General features: G+C 46.0%; 1 protein-coding gene across 6 annotated transcripts in view; it reads left to right on the plus strand.

Annotated features, from left to right (window-relative positions):
• Nucleotides 1-13,263, plus strand: part of LOC108883435 (zinc finger protein 521) — a 90,727-nt gene that overhangs the window by 13,785 nt on the left and 63,679 nt on the right. For all 6 annotated transcript variants that reach the window (XM_018676561.2, XM_018676563.2, XM_018676562.2 and 3 more), the window contains one exon: nucleotides 1,227-1,427. Coding sequence is in view for 3 of the 6 variants with exons in the window: in XM_018676556.2 (XP_018532072.1) it covers nucleotides 1,227-1,427 (201 nt within the window). In the remaining 3 variants the exon portion in view is untranslated. The remainder of the gene's footprint in view (nucleotides 1-1,226; nucleotides 1,428-13,263) is intronic.

Genomic DNA, 13,263 nt, shown 5'->3' on the forward strand with positions numbered 1-13,263 from the left:
CCTGATATATACACACCCACACCTGCACACATCAGTGCCACACACTCCTTGTCTTAGGGGCTGTTAACTGTGTGCTAGGTGAAAAAAAAACAGGCTTCCTCCTAACGTCCCCCTCCGGAGTTTTAGGACAAGCTGAGGAACACTTGGCATCAGTGGGGCTTAAAATGGCTGCCAGTGAAGTGCAAGGGTTCCTCTCCCCCCAGAAAGCCTTAACCCGGGTGACATGATTGTTTGATTGTAAGTATGGCTTTTTAATCAGTCTTATTGTGAAGTGTAATGGTCACAGTGGGGGAGAAAGAGGGCTGCAGGCCATGCAGCCTATTTATAAGCAAGCCAGATTCGCTTTACGACGCTTCTGAATGAGGATGTTTATGGCACACTGCGAATGGACAGGGCAAGGTTTGATTTGCTGTCGGAATATTTTTGAATCTCAAGAAGAACTTGAGGTTAGACTGGTATTTTGAAAGATGATTCCTAGTCCTGGTTCAGGGTAAGTCAGTCGCCCACCCCTGGCACTGCTGCAGCACAAAGCCAACAAGAGACAAAACTGCAGATGGATTGAAGAATATTGATGTGCGCGACCCGCGGCTGCCTGCGAGCAAGGCTGAATAATTTAGGGAAGTGTGTGTCGTGACGACAGCCTAACACACACCAATCTCAGTTTTGTGTGTCTTACTGTGCTATGCTCCATACATCCACAGTTCTGGCTTAGATGTCTGGATAATATGGCAGGGTCTGTCTCCTTTGATAGACGCTGACTGATGCAATTCAGCACGCACTGGCGGAATTTCATATTTCTTTGGTCCAGCCAAAACTGCAATCCAGGATTTATTGACTACACATATTCCCATCAGTCTAGTTTCATATACTGAAGTTTTGCTTGGGTGAAGCAGGGCAAACACAACGTAAAACCATTTCTAATAACAGAGCCGCATGTGTGTGTGTATGTGTGTGTTAGATTTGTGTGTGTGAGCATTGTACCACCCTGTCTGTGTGTGCCTGTATATCTCTCACCCTCACCTGCCCAACACTTCTGTTATGGCATGAGTGGTTGAGTTACAGAGGCCCAAATTGAACCTGCATTTTTATTACAGCTTTTATTATTGTTTTTATTAAATCCAGAGTCTAGAAATCCATTTTATTGTCACCCAGAGGAAGCTGTAGTACTTCACTGTGTGGGTCACCCCTCTGACTATGTGGTGCTGTCATTTCCTGTGGCTCGGCAGATCCAGAGTGCGCCCTCGAGAGGGCGGCGGAGGATGGTGAGACTGGGCGTCTGAGGAAGAGGCTGCTCTCTCCAGAGGAAGGAGAGGAGGGAGAGGAGGAGGACGAGGAGCCCGCGCTGCACAGCTGCGACAGCTGCCGGCAGGTGTTCGAGTCGCTGAGCGATCTCACCGAACACAAGATTAATCAATGCCAGCTGACAGGTAAACAACGTTCAGCCCACCGAGCCTCCCCTCCACTCTGCCACTCAGCTCCTCTCCCACTCCCACTCTCGCTCTATGCCTTCACCAGAGAATATGCCACACTATGTGTGTTAGTATGCTGCGCCAAGGGGAGCACAACACCAGACTACCAGTTTCCTTGGTAGATATCCAAGAACATAGACACATGCACAGGCCTCACACGCATAGCACATTATTTATATGTGCTGTACATCAACATCCACAGACGTGACACACAAATAGGCCTCCATGTGTCCTTATAATAGATCACTGTAGGCTACAGTATGTGTATTTATAGTATGTGCATTGTGTCCTTCCCTATTTCAGTATAACATTTTAGACAGCACAATACTATTCTAACATTTCACTAGAGTGTAACATGCTGCTGCGAGGTCCCACAGTAACCAGACCACCAACTGGAAACAGATCCTTGCTCCAGGAAAGTCCCTCAGCTGGTCCCATTGCTAGCTAGCTGCAGTAGTAATACCTAGTGGGACTGAAAGAGAAGGATGCCATTGGCAGACTGTGTCATTGACCTGTTGATGGATGAATAGAGCTATAAATACCCTGACAAGGTGGCAGACAGAACTAATGATGTGAACTGAAGGTTTCCATGTGCTTCTCCTGGACTTGCTGTCCTCCTTTACACGTCCTGATGGGCCAGCATTGAGAAACACCATCTGACACACATTTCCCAATGTTTGGGCACAGACCTTGTCTCTTCCTATCTTGTTCAGTAACATAATATGAACAGGCTAAAGTGTAATGATCCCGTTTCTTATGGAGCACAGAAGCTACTGCTTATCATTTCAATGCAAACTCAAAGCACTGTGCAAGAGAAAGCTAGTGTGGCCTCTGTTTACATTCAAGCACAGTTTGATTTCATATTTTGCAACCCACAATCAGCAAACCACAAATTACAGGGTCGATATCCCATGAGTTTTACAAAGATTTTCCATTAACTGTAAGACAGTCTCACAAACTAAGTCTTGTGTATGTTTGTGTGTACATGTGTGTGTGTGTATAAGCGCACACACGAGAATGCTATCATGCCCCTATTGGTGTTAATTTAAGCAGAAATGCATGCATGTTCATCGGAGGTGTGACTTTATATGTGCAGGCGTGCCCGTTTACTTGTACATGTGCCTCGGGTGTGCTCATGTGTGTGCAAATTTTTTTAAAAAGTGATGCTCGTCGACTTAAGGTGTGAAAATCTATCTACTGTTCACTTGCACGTGACTGTCATCCAACAAATGCATTTATCGGTTTGAGGGAGACTGAGTTCAGAACCTCCTGACACCCTTTTTTCAATGTAACACCCAATTCTGTCAAGCCAACACAGATTTTTGGACAGTCTGTTTGGGGAGCCTAGGAAATAAAAACACAAAGGGCATTATTTAAGACAGAGGGGGACATGCACAAACACAGCTTGAATTAAAATTCCCTTTTAATTATACTTATTTGTCGGTGTAATATTAAGGAAATAGTAATGTCAAAAGAGTTGTGTATTTGATTCAGGGGCAGGCCTTTTATGTTCAGCACCATTCTAATGTGGTCATGACTGACTCAGCCATATTTTTCCTATAATTAAGCCTGGCTTTTATAAATGTCAATCTTACGGACAAATAACTCTTAATTGCTCAATGATGAAAAAAAAAACACAGTTTGGATAAGAGCCCCCGTGGAAACCAAACAAAAGAATCTAATTGCCATTAGGGTATTGTGATTGTGCAGAAACACTCTATTAGTATTCAAACACAGTGGGAGAAAAGAAACTTCTAGATGGCATACTAAGTACTTTGAATGTGTGCGTGCTTGTGTGTGTGTGTTTGTGTATTCTCTGGAATATGGGAGGAGATTTCCTATGTGGCATTATGTAGACATCCATGACCAATTAATCTGCCTTACATCAAGTCTCTACTCACAGATGGATCCTTTATTAGAACCATTTTCTAATCAACCACCAGCACCTGCTAAACCCCCCATTTTTACAATTTCAAATGTTTTATTTTTGGTAAACAAATTGCAGAGCTTGACTGGAACCAATCCACATATGGAGATTTTGCTTGCTGTTCCCTAACAGAATTCAGCTCGGCTTTTTCTCCCCAGCTGATATTCCATAAGCGTATACAGTGTATTACCAGAACCATGCTTTTGCTGGACCTCATTATACTGTGTGTCCATGTTGTACAGCAAAACATAAGTTTCACAACAGGAGTGAGACAAAACAGACTAAATAAAGTCTAAACAGATTCTAGCAGCATGTCGACCACGCCCAATGGACAGAGAGAAAGAGAAAGATGTTACATGTCACCGCAATCAATGGCGGCCATTGTCTCTCCCCCGTCTGGCAGAGGTATAACACCTTTCCATGCACTTAAGCCGTGACCACTGCAGTGCGCTAAGGGAGCGCATGGGTATGGATTGCCTCGTGTCCCCGATGCGATCGGTGCTATTGATCGCGCTAATGCTGGACTGCGGAGGAAGGCGAGAGCCTGAGAAAGGGAGCAAGGGAGAAGGAGGGAGATGGGGAGAGAGACAGAGAGAGAGAGTGCTGCAGGAATGCGTCCCCAGGGAGCCCGTCTTGGGCTGGGGCAGGGCTTCAGGAATGCTCCCCAGGAGATCCCAGTGAAGGCTAGGGCAGGGCTGGAAGAATGCTTCTCTAGAGAGTTGAGAGTGGAGGCTGGCTGGGGCAGGGCTAGAGGAATGTTCCCCCAGAGCACCCCTTTAACTCTGGGGCAGAAGTGGTGGGGCTCCGCGGGGGGAGAGAACGCTCCCCCGTCCCCCCTCCGGCTCCAGGATGGCTGCGGATCAGGTTTCCGTGTGGGGATCAGCATCCTGCCGACAGGGCTTTAGGCTGCCCTGGGGAGGAGACAGGAGGCTGGAGGCACTGCTATTCCATAGGCCTTTCCAAAAACACTTCACAAATGCTTTGTCTCACTGTCTCACTGTATTGTCTGTACACCCTTGTATTGTTACTGATCCTTCTTGGAGAAAAAGAAACAGCGTCTGTAGTTTGACTTTTGTTCTCAGTTGGCACAAGACACGTTCATGTGCTAGATATGAGATTGCAGTGGTAGGCAAAGAAACATGCTTTCAGACTTGCTCACCAAAGAAATACCTTGCTCCTCAGCTCATTTCCACTTGTGTTTACTAGCTAGCCCACACTGTAAATAAAAATAACACCTCCAGCTCAGAATTTAATTCAAAAGATTGCATTTTCACAAAGCCTTTCACTGTCAGTTCTCCAATTCCGTCTCTCTGAAGGTATTTGAATAGCCTAGTGCACACATGGGCTGTCAGCCTGGTGGCCATTCTTTCATTACGGGTCCAGGTCCCTTGAGCAACACCTTTTCTTGTGTCCTTCACTAGAGGAGGGGCATGGCTGCTCCCCCCAGAGAGATCCGTGCCCTGCTATTTTAACCCTCTGTGAGATGACCTTTTTAATAAGTGTCTTTCTCTGTTTTCCTGCCGGCCACTGTGCGAGCAAACAGAGCATGTCTTCTGCTTCCCTCAGATAAAGGAATCAATCAGAGAGGGTGCAACAGAGAAAGAGAGAGAGATAACTGGGCCATATATGGATTTATATTATGTAGATTTCCCCTTTCTTCTTCCCTGTAGACATTGCAAAATGCACTCAGCTTCAATAAAATACATTTCAGATTTATGAGAAAAATACAAATGAAATACTAATACTCAGTGAAAAACAATAAGATCCCCCCACAATGCAGAGGAATGGTAATATGATAGAAATAGTTTAGACAAATTTCTAATATGAAGTCTCTGTTTGCAACAGCTAGCCAGACAGATTTTTTAAACCCACTGATATATGTTTTCCCCCTTCCATTCCTAACCACGACATGTTTGTTTGAAGTGTTTGAATTCATTTACATCAAGTCTTTGGGTCAGCAGCATGGAAACATTCAGTAATACCCTCAACTATGAACAGGCTCCTGGCAGTCCGTGTTTTCTACTAACTGTTTCCAACAGGCTCCTATTGGTTGTACTGTGTCTCTTTTTTTTTTTTTTTTCAACTAACTTTGTGTATTGATCCAACAGCTGCTTTGTGGCTGCCAAGAAGAATGTGCCAAACTGCAAAGACTTTATTTGCTTCAAAAGGGCTCACATAAGAGGAAAGCGACATGAGCAAGACCTGATTAGCCGAACTCTGAGCCACTGCCGTTCATCAGAAATTCTGCTGTGTTTTTTGCCGGGGCGTCTTGCGACATCCTGGTACAAAGAGCAGCACACTGATTACAAGGCTTTGAAAGGAGGAGAGGCGGTCAGGGGAGAATAGCTACTTCTGGCACAACGCAGCCACTGAAAAGAGACCTCATGCTAGAGTGAGCTCTCAGAATTGGGCTTGAGTCTTTCCTGTGTGTATGTGTTTGTGTGTGTGTGTGTGTGTGTGTGAATTGGGGGGGTATGTTCGATGTGAGTGTCTGTGGGAGAAAGACAAATAGGTAGGAGGAGAAAAAGCGGTAGAGAAAGAAAGGGAGAGAAAGGGAGTATTAAAGTAGATGTTTGACTCCACGCCGTAGCATCCCTGTGCATTTCCTCTGTGCGACAGTGCCAGTAACGTTAACAGGAGTGTCATTAGGAATTCAAAGCATATGCCCTCGTGAGGACGCCCTCTTTCTCTCTCCCCTGTGCTTCACACCGCACACATTATGCACTGTATAAAGTATTTATTGGTCTTTGTAAGACGAGAGCTGCATTTTCTGGAGAAAAACAATCAAAATAAGAATAGAGGAGCCTTCGTTTTTTTGCTTGTGCTGTTGTGTGTGTTCAAGGCAGAAATGACAATGGCCAGCACTGCAACTCTTTGCCTCCCTCATATTCACATCCCCCCCTCTATCTAACACACTCTGTCTCTCATGTATTTGCTTGCTCAATCAGTCATCTGCTTAGGCATGCTAACACACACAGACACATATTAACGGGCACACACACACACACATGCTCCCTCGCAGCACCTGCGTGCTTGCACTTTGCATTTTAGACGACACATAATTCATCGCCCAAGAGGCCAAACACATGCTGTGACTTTATCCAGTTGACCTCTTTCTTAAGTAGGTAGCCACAATAGCAGGGATGACATGTGGACAAAACAGAGATAATCTCATGTACTCACCCAGAACTACACACTGAGTGAAAACACTATATCAACGACACTGTTATTTCCCCCTACACCGTGTAGCATCCCTTTGAAACTACTGACTTCAGTTGTGTGACAAAGACCTGGCCATGGAGCGGATGTCTCGGTTTCTCTTGCTCTCTTCATCTCTCCCTGGCCCTGGCTCTGCCTGCTCTTTGTTCACTCTCTTCCTCAGCCTGCAAGTCTTTTTCAGCGGCACAAGCAGAAGAATGGCACATTAAATCTTAATAGGACTGCGTCTGGCCGTGTTGAATTGCAGAGCGTGTTAAGCCGGCGCTTTCCTCCCCCTTGGCACACGCTCGTGGAAGTGGAAAACAATTGAATAAAAGAAACCGCTCCCTCCCTCTGTAACACAAGTGACTTCGGCTGATCTGCTGAAGCTATGAGACTGAACTGACTCTGGCTCACAAATGGCTTAAGCCCTTACTGAGAAACTGTAGCATAAATTACACTAGTCCCTTTTCAAAATGCATAGACATACATGGAAGGTAGACACAGGATTTACCTGACCACCCACAATGAAGCCGTTGCATATTCCCTTCTCAGTTATAGTTGGAAAATGCTGCCGTAAACTCACGACTAAATATTCTTCACACTAGCATGTATGAATGTATGAAGACATGGGAAGGACAGAGAAGGAAGAGGGAAGTTAAGAGGGAGAAAGCGATAGGTAGAAAATGACAAGACATGCAGAGAGACACAGTCAAGGTAGGGGAGAGCCAATCTTAGCAGCAGCAGCGATGTGAGTCCAGGCCTGCTTTGTAAGGCAGTCAGAGGTGGTAATTAGCCAGTGATGAGTAGACTGGTTGTGTGTCCAGTGCACGGCACTGCTGGGTGGGGCTGTGGGAGGTAGATAAGGCCAGCAGTGGGCTTATCTCTGAGAAGGACAGGCACCAGGCCTGCCAGGCAAATCCACCCACAGACCAGCCGCATTTTATTAACAACATCATTAATGCCAGACAGGTTATGTGCGGTGGCTCGGAAGAGAGACAGGAAAAAGTAAAAAACAAATAAAGTCTCAATTCCTGCTTGGCCGGCCGGTCTAAAGTACATAGGCACCGGTTGACGTGTTTTGAAAGCAAGGAGCTTGTGGAGATGTTTACCAGGTAGGCAGTCAACGGAAGGGCACGGAGAGCGAGCTTGGATCTTACCTCTGGGTTTTGCTCACTCTCCTCTGGGTCCCCAGAATTCAAATGATTTTCTTTTTTCCCTTTCAAACGTGGGACTGCTCACCAGAATAATGATGAAGCAGATACAGAGAAACATAACTAGGCACAAAGAAAAGGCAAAAATGTATTTTAAAAACTTTATGGACATTCTGAGCTCAGTTTTCTAACAAATGCTTTGTGAGATGTTGAGGGGATTTTTTTCTCCATAGTACAATCTGGCGTTCGAATTCATTTGAACCATTTTAGTTAAAAAAAAAAAATGTTAATGAAAAATACAATTTAATGCTAACAATACAGGAAGTTCTTTTTTTGTACCATTTTTTTGCAGCAATCTTATTTCCTTTGATCAGATGACACCTTAACAGGTGTCTGGTGTGTTACACAGCAAATGAGCGTTCACTCACTTTAGCTTGATTTCATAAACAATCGTGTGAATTGCGCAATACGCACAAACACTTGGTGTGTAATTAACACTCTATATTTGCATATCAAATGCCAAAGAACTTTTCAGTGGCGTGTCTCTCTATGATAATTTACACCAGCAGGCAACAGGATGTAACATGGCTTCGAGACAAAGACAAGTTCACCAATCAACATGTACCTCGTTCACAGACACCTAAAAGAAACGTGCAGGCTTTTGAATCACGTTAATACTCCCCGATGAAAAGGTCACAGGATTTTGCTTATGTCTGCGTGGAAATGTACTGAACATTGATCCCCATAGGGCTTTTTCCTTCAATGGCTTTTGCCAAACTCACCAGTAATGGGAGGAAGGGAAGGAGGGAGATGGAGGGCGGTGGAAAGAGTGACCAGTCCGACAGGTTTATGTCTCCCTGCAGGCTGAGCTCTGTGGAGTGGGTCCACAGGAAGGAGCGGAGCCAGCTGTGACGGCATCCTGCTAGCCACTGTGGTTTAGGAACTTTGGGGTTACACTATCACCGACTCAACATTTCCCCCCTCTCCTCTACCCCTCCCAGGGGTTGTTTTTGTTGGCCAGGGGGTAGTGTTTGGGTGGGGGCTGCTATGGGGCTCTGTGGAACAGCCACTCCTATACTTCAGGATATGAGGAGTTGAGCCACCCACAAGGACAGGGATTCTCAAATATCATGTGAAGTAACACATTTGTTCCTTAGTGCTAATTGCCATTTTCGGACTGGAAGGTGGGTTCATAAATTTTGTTTTATGGGCAGGATGGGTGTTGTTTAAGGTCTCCAAGGCCACCAGCTGGACTGCTCTTTGGCAGAGGGAACAGTGTATGTCGGTACAGAATGTAATGGTTCAATGGTAAAGCCATGTTATCAGGTAACACAGAGATGTCCTCTTAATGTCAAGAGCAGTGGACAGCAGGGGGTCCAGTGCCGCTGAGAATGTAAAGGTCATCTAATCTATTCCACCTCCAACCTGCCTAGCTGATCAATCATCCTGGAGGAGTCAATCGATTTGATCAGAGAGCCTCTCCTAAGAGATGGCCTCCCAACGAGTACCTGGGATTCTGTGGAAGGCTGCAGAGCGCGCCAGCTTGGTACATGTCTCCACGATAAACCAAGACATTAAAATCCCTGATTAAATAGTAACTCGCCACCTGTGGTAGCCATTCTCTAAATAAGCCACAGATTTAAAACAGCAAAGAACATCTACTGTTACCATCACTTCATCATGTTATCGGGCTCATTCCATATGCAATGCATGTACACTAAAATCTGATCATCAAAATCCTGCAGGACTGACTGACAGCCAAGAGAGATTGGACTGTAGTAAACAGAGTGGTAATCTTTATATTAGGACATTATGTGCCCCCCAGTCAAAGCATGATGCATCTTCCTCATCATGAACTTGGTTTGTAGAACATACCCCACAAACAAAGTCAACAGACAAAACCATCGTGTGATTGGATTTTAATCCAATTGCATTATTATTCAGGCCTCCCATTGGCCATTCATTACTCTCACATGGAGCCTGTGTGGGTTGTTATCACCCAATCAGGCTCAAGACTGTATTCTGGAGAGCATGCTTTCGTTTGCATCCTTTAAACCCTGTGAGCCTTCCCTCTCTCTGGGCCCGCCAACGGAATACCTAATTCCAAAGTAAACTGATTGCTCTCTCCAACAAGATTACGCTGTGATGATGTTAGCCAAATGAGACCACTATTCGGATGCAACCAGGGCAGGCGAGGATGCTTACCGCAAGATGACTGATCAGCATGTTAAGAGAAACGAGTTTGGGAAAAAAAAAGAGAGAGAGAGTGAGAGAGAAAACGAGGGATAGAAATCGAAAGAGTGTGAGAGAGTTGTGCGCGTGGGGGTAAGCAGAAATGTAATTTGCTTCTCACCTCAGGCGACTGGGCTCTGAGGCCAGTAAATATGCAAACAAGCTGAGCCTGGCCATCAATATGAAGACCCTAGATGATTACTAATCTTCACCGCCGAAGTAGATTGAGGTCTGTACAGCAGCAACATGAGGAGAAAAAAAAAGAGAGAGGTTAGAGTCCAAACTAGATCTCCATATTGGCCCCAACGCTAGGCACATCTCAGAGTTATGGGAGTATTTGACCTTCAGTTTAAGAAGTAATATACTATTTATGACGCATACAAATCTGCAAATACAGCAGCATTTAAAATACATGTGTCTTAAACATACATTGCAAGCATTTTGAAAGGATTCATTGATCTTACATCATATTGTGAGTATAATTCAGAAACTAACGCCACAACTTCTCAGTAACTTTGAACCTTGTTCTCAACTCGCCCCGGCCTTTTCATCATGGAGAACTCCTTGTCTGATATGAGCTCTTAGACGTGAGGCACAGTAGTTTACCAGCCCATTGTCATTCCCCGTCCGTAATCCGGGATAAAAAAAACCTATGGGACACGGACCAGGCTGGAGTCATTAGGTGTGTGCGTGGCTTACCCAGACAGCCAGATAAACCAGATGCCTCGGGATGGCCAGGGGTCATCTCTCTGTGAGAACACGCTGTTGATGTCCTTGTTGCTCTCTACCTCTTCTTCGCCCATGCTCCTTCTCTCGCCCCCATCTTCATCGCTCCTTTCTTTCTCTCTTTCTCTCTCTCTCTCTCTCTCTCTCTTCCTTGATTGCGTGCACAGTCATCACAAACACAGAGGTCCGCGTTGCAGCTTAGCAGTCGAAGAACCTGTCAGCTAAAGGGAAGGAGGAAAGACAGACAGGGGAGTAGTCTGTGGCCCTAGGTTGAATGCCTGAGGGTGTACTACGTGTGGAGGATAGTTAGTGCAGAAGGACGCGGCGCAGTCTGCAGGTGAATCCTCTCATTTTGGGAGACTTAATGCATTTGAATCATCACCTCTAGGGGGGAGTGTTATGACTTTCTGTTACAGAAGAAACCTTGATATAAAATGCAGCAAAAGTTGTGTCTTTTTTTTATTTTTTGTTTCTAAATACAGCAGGAGGGCCATGTAAGAGGAATATATATTCTAAGAATGTCTTCCCAGTCTTAAACATAATTGACTATTCCTTGTATTTTAGAGTGTGTTTCCAGCTTTACCCTCTGCAGTGAGTGCACAAGGCTTGAGGATGTTTACCTGGCATGGTGCCTGTTGTAGCTGCCCTCCTGTTGAGGAAAAGCAGGTCAGGCTATAGCTTTGTGTTTGTTTGTTTGTGCGTGTGAGCCTTTTTTTTGGGGGGGGGGGGTTACGAGTTTGCGGATGCGTATTTGTTTGTGCATGTATATGCGCGTGGTATGTGTATAAGGAGGAGGGGGAGATCATTAGGATGGAAAGGGTCAGAGAGCGCATTACATTCAGCCAGGCAAGAAAAAGAGGATGTATCTCCAGTGTTAGCATTTATTTTTCAGGAGTGGATAGGATGTGTGGGTATGGGGGTGGTGGGTAACTGGACTCTCGATCCAACTGAACCATCCATCTGCTCTGCCATCAATCTTCCCCCCTCTCTACTCCTCTGTTCATTTACTCATCCAGCCATTTATCCATCCTCGCCCATGGCCAAAGGGCCACGTCTCTTTGTGGCCCTGATAATCTGGACCAATTTCCTCTGCAATTTATTTTCCAGCCAACCACCCACCTGGTCAAGCAGCATCAGGCTTCTCAAGGTAGAGCCACTCATCCCAGCAAGCCCCTTCCCACCAATCACATCCTGTTTTTTTTCCTCCTCGAGCCTCAGATCTTTTGTCTTTTGTGTTTTGAAGTTTCAATTCAGCACTGGGGTAATACAACCTTTCCTCTTTCCTTTACTGTAATCTCTGACACCACTCAGCAGCCGTTGTTTACCTCTAATGTCCTAACCCTTCTCTGTCTTTGTGTTCTATTATCATCTTCCATTTCTATCCATAGCTCTCCCTGCTGCCTCCCCTCTTTCTCTTTCTTTCTTTCTCTCTCCCTCCCTCCCTCCCTCCATCCTGTCATGGCTCCTCAGTATTCTGCTGCTGTCTTGTGTGGAGTGATTTTGCCCAGACACGTCTGGCTCTGGGTAAAGTGCGGTCCCCAGAGAGCGCGCTCTGCAGCCCCCAGGTCGCCGGCACCATGAATACATTATGATCCCCATTTCCATCCTGTTGCCACGGCAGCACTTTTTGAGCCGCAGGGCGATTAAGACGTGTGCTGTCGATACCCTGATAGGAGCAGAAGTTGGATCTGGAAGCTGGCCTTTGATCAGATTCCATCCTCCCTGCCTGCTTTTGGTGGCTTCAGCACAGGAAGACAAAGAGGAGGTCTTGTGGGCTTTTTATTGGTTTGACAAGCTCACCTGCTGTACATAAGCATACCATGCATCCATCCTCCAGCTCTTTTTTTCCCACCTCTCTGCTTTATCTCTGTCTTTCCTGCCTGAAACCATTTCCCTCCCTTATTCTCACTTCCGTTGCTCCTCCCCATCGCCGCAGTTCAGCTAAGGCAGCATTATACGCAGTCTCTCTCTGCTCTCTGATATTCTGCTTTCCTCACAAAGGAAGCAACTCCCTTACCTTTTATTGTTTCCTTTTTTTCTTTGGGGGATGATGTATAAAACATGGTGCCTCAGGTAGAGGATGTTGGGTAGGAAGCCATGTCCCCCTAAATGGCCAGCCGTGTGCATGCGCCTAACACTTCACTGAGCAATCTGTCAACATGTCAGCAACACATGTTTTGTAAAAAGCCTCTGGTGGGAGCCAGGGGAAAAAAGGCACTCCTGCCAGACCAGAGAGGAAATGCTTTTTTCTCCTCTATGCAGTGGATTTTCTATTGCTGGTGCTCAGTCCCACGGGCCCCCCACCACCACCCTCCCCTCCCCCACACACACACCCGTTGTCTGCACTTCAGAAATTTGAACTGGGGACCCTCGAGGGGGTTTACTGGGAGGGTGGGGGGAGGCTGGGAGGGAGGGGCTCCCTCTTTTTTTCAGAGCGTATGAAATTGTGAAGGTATATTGTGGCAGGTCCCCAAGCGGTCTTTTCTAATACCTGAGTTTCTGGCGAAGCTGGAAATTACCAGCGGCTCCCCCGAGGGACGGCTTTATCCACACCAGG

The sequence above is a fragment of the Lates calcarifer genome, linkage group LG4 (assembly GCF_001640805.2).
Source record: "Lates calcarifer isolate ASB-BC8 linkage group LG4, TLL_Latcal_v3, whole genome shotgun sequence".
Taxonomy (NCBI): domain Eukaryota; kingdom Metazoa; phylum Chordata; class Actinopteri; family Centropomidae; genus Lates; species Lates calcarifer.